At 39.8% G+C, this 11,607-nt stretch overlaps 1 protein-coding gene across 1 annotated transcript in view; it reads right to left on the bottom strand.

Annotated features, from left to right (window-relative positions):
* Positions 1 to 527: 527 nt before the first annotated feature.
* si:ch211-215k15.4 (uncharacterized) overlaps positions 528 to 11,607 on the bottom strand; it is a 31,678-nt gene continuing 20,598 nt past the window's right edge. Inside the window, exons 6-8 of the mRNA XM_051935562.1 lie at positions 5,367 to 5,440; positions 3,226 to 3,523; positions 528 to 982 (exon numbers count right to left, since the gene is read on the bottom strand). Of these exons, the coding sequence (XP_051791522.1) occupies positions 811 to 982; positions 3,226 to 3,523; positions 5,367 to 5,440 (544 nt within the window). The 3' untranslated portion in view covers positions 528 to 810. The remainder of the gene's footprint in view (positions 983 to 3,225; positions 3,524 to 5,366; positions 5,441 to 11,607) is intronic.

Genomic DNA, 11,607 nt, shown 5'->3' with positions numbered 1-11,607 from the left:
TGTCCTGAATAAGGCACATTACGTGCATTGTGAGGGAGTCTCACTTACGGCACTATAGCCATGTGGCGTGATTCCCAGAGGATGTTCTGACTCGCAGGATCCTCACTCTTGAGGACCCAAGCGGCTGGACCAGGCCAAGGTTGACGCCCACATAACACCTGGCTGCAGTAGATACATGGTCATTTCTGGAGATTGGGACTGGACCGTGTGTTTACCTATGGGGTTGCCAACTGAGATCCTGAGCTGTTTCGTCATGTGATGAATGCGGCAATGCGCTGTACCAGTGCATGCACCCCAACCTGACCTGACCTGATGTTTAACCCCTGGTCATCTACAAAGTCAGTCCAACTACACCTTGCCACAGATCAAGTCGGAGTTGGACTTTGGCGATTCAAAAATCCCAGTCTCAGTCATCCTCACAGTTCAGATGCCATCCTCATGGCTGAACGGGAGGCAGCTGATGCACAGGCTGCATTTTAGTTATAACAATGCATAGGTTTACTCAATAAATGGAAAATCAAATCAAATGTATTTGCAAATGTTTGTTTTATTTCAAATGCAAGGTATCATTAAGTAAAAATGAGGATAGGAAAAAGAGAATTAAAGTAAAGAGACAAGCAGTGGATATTTGTGTCATACACAGTGTAATCACCTCTGTTAGGGATGAGTTGTGTGCCTTAGCAATATCGTGTATTAGTACAGTTTCCCTCTAGTGGCTCTCTGCTGTCATTGCATCTGATTAGATTAGAGTAGAGGGAATAATGAACTGGAATTTTTCTTATTAATGCCAGTGGCCTCTGATTGCTATCATTAAGCATATGATGAGCAGCGGTTCTTCACAGGAACAGCGTAGACCTCCACTTCACACAAAGTTAGGTATTCTTTTTTTTCTGGAATCACCACATTGACATATCGGCCCTCCATCCCATTACAGTTGTAGCTGCTTGAAATGCCAGCGGGAATAGACGTTATAGTTGCACACCTGAAACAGAGACATAAGGTGATAATTGGTTCCATTCAGATACACAGTATCCTTCATTGAATGTGTGGGCTATTTGTTCTGCGTTCAGAAAGCATGTTGTCTTGAGGCATTAGACATATGCTGGATGTGCCTAGGTCCTGTCATTTGGGTGGGATGGACTGTTGCCAGCAACCAAACGACTCTCGCATCCGCACCACCCATTTCCTCATAAAGCCCCTGTTACAGTGCAGCACAATATTGTCAGAATGCATCTCTCTAGCCATTTCATTTTCTATTCTATTTTATTTTCTCTTTGTGGAATTTTAATGTTTGAAAACCAGAATGTTTTTATTTACATTTTTATAATTAATAAAATTAATTATTTTAATTTTTTTGTTCATTCTTAAGTGCATCAGGCCACAATTTTAAATTAAACAGGTAGTTAATGGTACAAGGTATGAGTGCCTGTGTCCTTTTTTTTATCGGTTCTGTTATTGTAACACTGTCTTGAATTGAATACGTGAGAACTGACGGTCTTTCTGGTGACGTAAATCAGCTGTTACAGTTTGAAACTGGGGGGGGGGACGGGACAAAAAAAAAATAGTGTAGGAAGAGGTATAACTTAATTAGAAAGCCCCCTTTCAAAAGGAGAGAGAGAACAAGAAACGTGAGCACATATTCACCAGTTACATACGCTGCACATTATAGATTAAATGTGCCTTGCACTCATACAAATACAATTTGACACACAGGTGTTTAATACTTCATCAGATTTAAATCAAATTTTGACAGCTGCTGCTGCCGTCCTTTCTATAATTCATCATTGACAAATTTGACAGTTTTTGTGTCAGAACTATAAACAGTTTGTTATCAGACATTCGTATTTTTTTTTTATTTTGGAGTAACATCTGTTGTGATGTGAGATTTTACATATAACATATTTTATATATATTTATATATTATATATTTATATATTTATTTATATATTATTATTTTATATTTTATAATATATTTTACATATAATTTGATAAATATTTTGTATGTCTTTATTTCTAATTTGGGCAAAGCAATGTAATTTAGTGTTTATCCCCCCCACCCCCCTTAGGAATGGGTCAGTTTGAATTTTACAACAGGATTTGGGGGATGTGTGTTTTAAACCAGTTTGGCAAGTGTTTCTTTGCTAAAGTCATTTCTACCCCGCAAATGGGCTAAGGTGTACTTTAACATATTGTTTGGGGGCAGGTGTTAAGATGTTCTATTCCCCCACTGGTCTGAGGTATGGCTGTTTGGAATTGGCTTGTCTCAGAGGCCTTTAAGTACCATGATGTCCTATTGGCTGTAGGGGTTGGACAGAACATCTATAAATGTATGTGTTTAAGCTCACAATCTCTCTCTTACTAACCTGGTGATGATGAAGACGACACAATGAAGAGCACAGCTCAGCAGCCATTTTGAACAGACATGTGGCTGAAAGCTGAGCACCAATGATGCCTTAACTAGAGACATTTAAGTAACTACAAGTCTGTGTGCTGCCTGAACTACATATCATCATTTAATCAGGTTGTATGGTTGCCAATATTCAAATGTACTTTGCATTTTGTGATTATTTATGAATATTATCAGTAATACATTATTTCATGTGTAACTTAACTTCTGCTTGTCTTTTTACTACATCTAATTGCCTGAGGTTATAGATATAGAAGGGAAGGTGGGGATAAGTTATATACAATAATACCTTGTAAACAGTGGTAAGTCTGTGAGATTAGGCATTCTAAGGCTACATATTAATAATACAATAGGGGAAAGTAGAGCAATATATACCAAGACAAAACACATCTAAGGAGGATTTGTAAATACTTTAGTTGTACTGTTTTGCTGTCTTAAATATTGTAGCGCCACACCACTGCCAGTGGATGCTTCCTTTTCACATCGCTAGACCAGTTGCTGTTGCTAAACCACTTGTAATTTTATATGGCTGTGATATCAGCAGTTTCTCAGCCATTCTAAAGAGGAGACCTCTATCTGTTTTGTCAGATTGCTAGTGTCATTTAGATGGGGATGTGGTTAGCCTGTCCTATTTAGTCATCAACAGATTATGTATAACTACCTCATAAAAACAACCACTTTTGATAAAGTTAAGCTTTTTTTCTCCACGTTTTAATGATTGTTCCTGCGTTACAATTAACCAGAAGAGTAATTATCAAGACATTAGCATGGCATTCACTTCACCCCATACCCATCCATCCCTTCTTCATTCCCATTACCTTGGGTTGCTGTTGCCCTCATTCTGTAAAGAGTCACCAATGCGAATCTCGGCTCCGTTAATCCTTTCAGGACAGCAGTCACCACGGTTGGCGATGACCACCTGATGGACTTTGTGTTTCTCCAGCAGGTCTACCCGCCACCAGGGGGAGTTGTGAGATTCTGTATGGCTGCAGGAGCCTTGATAGGCGTTGGAGTTGCGGTTTCCGTCAATTGCATTCCCAGGATCACCAAGATAACCCCACTGACCTCCTAATATCTGTGATTGGGTGGCCTTGCCTCTCAAAGCCACATTTTCAACTAGAAAAGATAAGACAGAGAGATCATAAGTATTATGAGAAAGAAAGTGATCTTGATACGGTTTTGTTAATCTTAAAAAAAAATAAAATAGAGGTTAAAAAATCTTAGAGGTATTGCTTAAAAATGATGAATGTAAGGTTTAGGGTGATCAACAATGTTGTGAAATCAGTTCTATAATACACTTCTGACTGTCCGCCTTTGACTTGGGCTCCAGCACTGTCCACTCCTTTTGCCTTCAGTTGGCCCCCAGTCATCTCTTATCAGTGTTGGTTGTCCTGCAGCATTAATCACATGTTAGTCATGTAGAGGAGCAACGGAAATAAAAATGAGGGCTGACTGAAGGTCTTCAGTTGATCATTTTGTTTCCTGTCCCTTGTTAAAGTTTTCTAGAAATTCTGAGATTTTTGCATTTTGTGAGATACTGTATTAATCTTTACACCTGCATTTTTAGATTTTACCTTGTGGAACTTGACCCGGAAACAGACAGGCAGACACGTTTGAATCACCCCACACACGTTTATTGAGGTCTTCCATATTTACAATTACGCTCACAAACCCCAATACACCAAAGTCCTGGCCAACACATAATGCCTTTTCTTCAGGGCGCTTCCTTCTCTCCTCCAGAGACCTCGTCCTCTCTTCTCTCCTGACTCAAGTCATTGTATGAAGGGAGGCGGCCCCTTTTATCAATCCCCGGATGTGCTCCAGGTGTGTTCCGGCAATCTCCCACCGACACGCCCCAGTGTGGCGGAAGTGCCGGCTGCATCCCCGGAAGCACTCCGGGTGTCCCTGCTCCTCTTCCCCCCAGCACTTCCGGGTGTGGCGGAAGTGCTGAGGTCCAGGGTCCCTAAGGCATTGGGGCACCCCCTGGCGGTGGCCACGGGCCCCTACAGGGTTGAGCTTCCCAGCTCCATAACCGTGGCCCCCAAAGGAACCAGGGTGGTCGCCCCCTCGTGGTCTGGAGGAGGTACAAGCCCTCCTCCGGTCTTCCTGGGTGTCCCGGCTGGGTACCACCCCCATCCGGGTGCCACAACCTTTATATTCTGATAGAAAAATTCATATGGAAAATTGTTCAAACAATTTATTTGTTTTGAATTGTGATTTTGGGACAAACTGCAATAACAACTAAAGGCCCTATCACATTACATGACTTTTACAAAGTGATTTAGTCCAGCTTCTCTGAAACTCACCCCAACTAAATCAAGAAGCTTTGATTTTGTCTTAAATCCTAAGTGCAGGATCTGTTTGCATTAGAGTTGACAACTGACTAGCACTCACAAAAAAGTATAATGCAGTGGCAAGGAATAATGAATGTGGGTGTTTAGGACGTCTCAAAGAGAAAAAAGGAGTGTCTGTCTGATTTTACATACCACGATATAATGGACAAAAGAAACAATAAACGAGATATTGCAGCTGAACACACTGTACCTGTAAAGCTTTTGAACGGACTCCGCTTCTGTCAGAGAACACGTATTTGGCTGTCAGAGAAAGGGACAAGCTTGCGATACTTTGGAAATGTGAAACTGTGATCTCAAGTCGTCACACAGTCTTCTTATTTGACATACATACATAAGTGACCATAGTCGCCAAGTTTGACATCCCCTCCAATTACAAGTCATGTAATACGACATCAGCTTAAAGAGCTGAATCCTATTGACTGTATGAACAACAATACCACCCCACCGTCCTCACAAGTGGCGCAGTGGTAGTGCTGCTGCTTTGCAGTAAGAAGACTGTGGAAGATTGTGGGTTCGGTTCCTCCCTGTATGGGTAGCACTTTGAGTACTGAAAAAAGCGCTATATAAATGTAATGAATTATTATTATTACTACCACTTTGCTTACTTTCTGGGCAGTTGTCTTCAGCACCACATAAGAGCAGAAGTCCAGCCATTACAAGCACTGGAGTCAGAGCCATCCTAGGAAAAACAGAAGACAAAAATACCCCGGCATAATTTAAGGACATTTAAACTCTTCTGTGTAATTCAATTCTTAATTCTTAAATAGCATAGTTTCACATAAAACATACCACATAATATGTGAAAAACACAGTCACACTATTTATGCGAAGATTGCAAATATAAATTGGTTTCTTAATACATCTAAAAATTGAAACAAAATATATCGTTAAAAGTTAAGCTTGGTATTTTTGATATTTTTTCACACATATTAATTTCCAACAGAACTTTAAATTGTTAAGTTATATGGAAAAGTTTTTGAAAGTCCTCTCCAGTAGCAAGGCAGGCATGTTAAATAATGTTGCCAGAGACAAGGCACAATTTTACGCCTTTCAATAAATATACTGTTCGGGTATGAAACATTCCACTTAAGTCACATACTGTACAATTTATACTGTATACTGAGAGGGAAAAGGTAATCAATTGTATTACTACACTTGGTATGTACTTTGATGTTGCTTGGTCATGATACATCTTATTTGAGATTTTTCAGATATGTGGTAAGGTTGTTACACTAACTAACTAATCATGGCCCTGGAAATGAATTGTTGGATGTTAATTAGTACAAGCATGTTAGAATTTTACTATACTCTACAGATACTGTACGTTATAGTCATATGTACAAACCAGGAAACTTATAAACCTATTTCAATACAGGCTTCACAATACAATATTCCCATGATAAAGTTCATCCTTGGAATAATGGACAGAATGAGAAATACATTAAAATAAATAATCTATAATATTTTTAGACTAAAAATTGTGAAATAAAGAAAAAATACAAAAAATAGGCTTTAAAAAATTAAAAGTGTTTACATTCTTTAATACCTTTGTTTGACCCAAATGTATGTTTTTACTGAGTTTTGTGATTGAAAAATTCAATGTGAAATGAAACTCTGACGTTTTGCTCATCCTGCAGACTTTTGTAAATTGCTTGGTGGTATCAAATTGTTCTGCAAGCTAAAAGATGCCCTTTTTAACATTAAAACATATGAAGTGCAGACACAAGTCATTTAACTGAATTTGTGCATGTGACAGACACCTTAACAGAATTCCGTAAAGTAATAAAATTTTACAAAATAGTATCTAGCATATAAAACTGAATACTGTTTGTGTTTGTGTGTTTGCCTAGTGTAAAAATCCAACCTGTTGAACTTAAGGGCACCAATTTGTACGAAGAGGAGGAGTGTTGAGAACATTTGTCCCAGATCCTTTTCTTGTGGGGGTCCAGTACAGTCTGTGTACAAATTCATTGTTTTTGTAACACACCAAATAGTAACAATAACTGGTGATGCGATAACAGCCTTTGAGTGTCAGCTAAAGAAGATAACCTGTGGTTAGAGATACTCGAAGGAAACATTGGCATCACCCTCAGTGGAGAGGACCGTTCCAAGTTTTGCTGTCGACACCACACGCTGTTAAAGTTGAGGGACTGCCTGCCTGGATTCATGTCTCACATTGCAAAAGATGGCACCCTTGATTGTGGTACTACTATGTCTTTCCTTTCTCTTGTCGACTGCCCTGGTCACCTTGACTTTCCCTTTAGGAATCACCACATCAGTTCAGGTTGATTTCTGTTCTATTATCAACTGTGGGACTGGTCGACAAGTCCAGTGGACCTGGTCTGACAAATATGTGTGTGTAACTGTTACAAACTCTGGATAAAGAAGTAACTGTGACGAGTGGAAATGGGTTTTTGCTAATACTGGAACTGATGACTGGGGTTATCAACCCTATAAGGCCCAAAAGTATGGTCTGAAATATCGGTTTTCTATTATAAAAGGACATGCCCCTCATGAATGTGCCGAAAACCAATGGTTTATGTCCACTTTTGGGTCCTGGGGCCAATGGCTTAAGTCAGTTTTCATTTCTCTTACAGTTGCTTTTATTGTTCTCCTGCTTGTAGCTTGCTGTATTGTTCCCTTGATAAGATACATTGTATCCAAGTATTTTACTGCCTCAATGGCAAAGGCTTAATTTTTACACGAAGAAAAAATGCTTCAGATCAGCACAGCCATGCCACACTCCTCTGCCCACTCCACTCCATCCCCCTCTCCTACCCTTTCCCGCTCAACTCTCCCCTGATCAAGTATTTTTTGTTTGCTCAAAAGGGGGGAATGTGGAAGATGAATGTTCTCTTCGTTCCCTTGTACTAATCCATATCTGAGAAGGAAACCATACATTATGTAAAAGCATGCTTTGCTGAGCAAACAGAAAAATATTTGTCCAAAGGACTCAAGGTCTAAGCATTCCATACATGAGACTGCCTTATCACGTTTTCCCTTAGTTTACATCTGAACGCCATAACAAAGGGGCCAAGAAATCAAGTTGCACAAGGGGCGTTGAAGGGGCTCAAGGATTGTGTATAATAAAAGTGTTGACTGTTGCATTTCATAATGATATTAAATCACGCATTCTAGGGGTATAAAAACTTTGCCCCACCCAACAGACGGGGTTCAGATGAGCCCTGATGCTGTCATGTAATATTGATTGCCTGCTTTTCTGAAACTCTGCTCACTGTGACTCTGAAGAATAAAAGCTGCTATATAACCCCACCTGCGGTCTTGTCTGAGTCTTCGTCCACAGGTAGACTGTTGATTTAATGAATTGAAACCATGTAATTGAGTCTTGAGATCCTGTCCATCGATTGTGAGCTTGCTTCTTAAGTGAATTTTGTAAAAGTTAATAATCACTTCACAATTGCAAAAGCTTGGATTCTGCAGAAAATGGAGTAGGATAGGACCTGTTATTTACTCATTTTTTATTACATGATGTTTAAATGTTATTTTATTGTTTTGCAATGTTACACAATACGCACTGATAATCTTTTATTTGATTTGGTTTTACATGATATTAAAAGGATATTTTGTTGTATTTGTTTGGCAATGTTGCAAAATATGTGCTGATAATCTTTTGCATTTGGCTTGGAATTTAAAAAGTAAGAATTGGCAATGTTCTCTCTTTGACTTGAAATACTACAGAATACCCATTCATAATGTTTTTATTCAGAGTTTTGTTAGTGAATGGTAGTGAACCTGAGGCAGGGTCTATTCGGCCAGTTCTGGTCTGTATAACGGCCCCGTTAGGTGAAATCTTCTCTCTGCCACATTTTGCATGGATTCCCCATTTGTACAGGGGGCATGTTGCTTGTTTCTGAACAACTAGGGGGCTCCGCCCCCTGCTCGCTTCGCTCGCCAACCCCTGGTGTTGGGAATGACAAAGAGCGTGATGTATGAATGAGATATAGAATAGTGTGACGGTGTAGATGATGCAAATAGAAAGCAAACAATAAAGTGTGTGGCACAGTGTAAAGGTTTATTTGAAAATTTCTTTGTACACGCCGTTTAAGTGTAAAAGGTAATTCCAGCTCAGAACTTGTAAGGTCAATGAAGATGGTTATTGTTGTGATCAGAGTCAAGTTTGTCAGAGCTTAGAAAGAGTTGTGTCTCTCCAGGAAGTAATGGAATGACTTGGGTATTTATGTTTTCCACATTAATATTTTTTGGACATAATATAGTGCGTTGTGTTAAAAGGGGCATTTGGTGTAATGAGATTGCTGTTCCAAATCTCTCTGTAACTAAGTCGTCGCAGATAAAGGCTTGAGGAATTGTAATAATATGTGGCTGAAGTCCATCTGTATTGGTGAGTGTACAATCTTTCAGTTGTAATAAGCAATTGTTATGATCTGGTTCTGGACATCGTATCTTTTTTACTAACTGTATCTTTTGAAAGCAATGCCAATTGTCTGCGTATTTTAAGGTGCACTGAACAATAGCTGAGCGCATGGCATCTGGAAGAATAGCTAATCACTGTCTAAAATCTCCTCCTCATAAAAGTACCTTTCCTCCAAAGCGAATATTATTATTCATAAACGTTTGTAGAAGTTTATGAATGGTGTTGAGTAAGTGACTTCATGCCATTGTACATTCATCAATAATTAACATTTTTTCAAGACGGATGTCACGTGCAGTGCCACCGTTAATGTTCATAGTGGATACCGATTTGTAGGATCTAATGCAGTTGATAAAGATTTTATGTTTTGCTTGTGCCGTTTGAGAGGCGCGTTGTTGCATGTGTAGTATTTGGGACGTGTTGTTTTGGAGCTGTAATCGATTTGCCTGTGCTGTGTGAGAAGCCCGTTGTAGCCTTCCTTGCCGTTAACGTATGTCTGAGACGGGAGGTGTTTCGTTTTGAATCCGTGCCTGTTGCGATGCAGCACTTTGATTGATAGATTGCGTCATGTGGATCTAGGATGTAGATTTGTGCATATTTGCGTTGTTGATTTGTTTCAGGGTGCACTGTTCCAATGCGATGCAGTATTTGTGCACATATGGGAAAGCAGTATGGGCCATTGCCTTTTGGTGGCCTGATATTTACTCCGGTAGATGCAAAAGCAAATGAACTATTGTAGGATCTAATGCAGTTCATAAAGTTTTTACTTTTAGGTACATCGTTAGTTAGAAGCTTTAGTTGAGCTTTGCGTTTTTGGAGTCGAGACATTTTTTCTTTTAGAAATATGGATAAGTAATAAGGAGTATTGCACTCACTGTTAATATGGAGCCTTTTCTGCGGTTGAACGGTTAATAGTGCCTTATTGTAATGAGATCCACCTATGCTGCATAGCCGTCTATTTTGTTGTTTCTTTCGTGTTCGTGTGTTTGTTCCTGTTATCCTTTCCTTTTCGTTTTGTACCCGTGACCGTGTATTCATGACTTGTTACTTTCTCAGCATGCGAAATATGGATAAGTAATAAGGAGGATCGCACTCACTGTTAATATGTTTCCTTTTCTGCAGTTGAACGGTTAATAGTGCTTTATTGTAAGGAGATCCACCAATGCTGACACCTATGCTGCCTAGTGTGAAGGTGTTGACGTTCACTTTAGAATATGTGGCTTTGGGTGTCACTTCTTATGGATGTGTGTGTGGGGGGGGGGGGGGGGGGGGGAGGATTGTTGTTGCGCGAGCGTCTTCTTTCTTTTTGTGTTCCTGTGTCTTGTTGAATCCCCCTCTTTGTGTGTGTCCCGTCCCTTGCTTGTAGGGTCTGTGGGGTGGTTTTGTGTTCTTTTTTTTTGTGTTCCATGGGCTTGTTGAATCCCCCTCTTGGTGTGTGTCCCGTCCGGTGCCTGTAGGGGGGGGGGTGCCTTGCTGTTGTGCGCGAGCCTCTTCTTTTTTTTTTTTTTTTGGGTCTAGTTTCGTGTGCAATGTGTTTCGTGCTTTGCCTGCGTTTGACTACTTTTTTATGTGCCTTTTCCTTTTTTCGGTGCTCGTTGCGCTTCATTTGTTTGACTCCTTTTTTCTCTTTTTTCTGTGCTCACTCCTTTTTTCTGTGGTCTTGTCCGCCTCTCGCGGCCCCTCATCCGCCTCTCGCGGCCTCTTTTGTCCCCCTCTCGAAGCTCCTCATCCGCCTCTCGCGGACTCTTTTTGCGCCTGCGCAGTACGTCTTTTTGCGGCTACGGCCCATGGCCGGATGTCCCTGCGTCCATCCGGTTTAGCATTCTCGGTTAGTAATATGGATGAGTGGGCAAAGTCAGCTTAAAAAGTTTTATGTACTTTATTTTTTTTCCTCAATTTTTAAAACATTTTTGTAATTATTTTAGAACATTAAAGATCTAAATCTAATTATTTTAATAATTGTCTTTGTTATACTGTGTATTACGTTAATTGATTTTCTTTCGGTTAAGCTCATACTGTTAATTGTGATATGACTGTATTCACATTGATAGAAAAGCTCCCTCTAAATCAAAAGAATCTGAGACTACAATAAAGTAAAACTTACTTACCAGCGTTTCTCATTTGTATTTAAAAGTAGCATGCTGTAGACACAAGTCTTACAATAGCCACTTTGATATAACTGGGAACCATGTCATTTAATGAAGATTTAGTAATTCTGTTCAGCATGGGCTGTATTAGTATTGTAAGGAATTGTTTAAACCGCTGTGACAGCCAGGGGTGTCTGCAACTCGCATACCCCTTTGAGTCGGGCCCTTCGATAGTCATGTCCGACGATGAGCCGGACGAAAAGATGTGCTCATACAGATGCCCAAACAAAGTGCAGTGCAAGTTTCTTCATTCAAATAAATAAATAAAGGATGAATAGATAGATGGAAAGTTCATGTACTCTCAAATAC

The sequence above is a fragment of the Erpetoichthys calabaricus genome, chromosome 13, assembly GCF_900747795.2.
Source record: "Erpetoichthys calabaricus chromosome 13, fErpCal1.3, whole genome shotgun sequence".
In the NCBI taxonomy this organism is placed as follows: domain Eukaryota; kingdom Metazoa; phylum Chordata; class Cladistia; order Polypteriformes; family Polypteridae; genus Erpetoichthys; species Erpetoichthys calabaricus.
The sequence above is the reverse complement of the archived record's forward strand: the minus strand, read 5'-3'. Positions and strand labels throughout refer to the sequence as shown.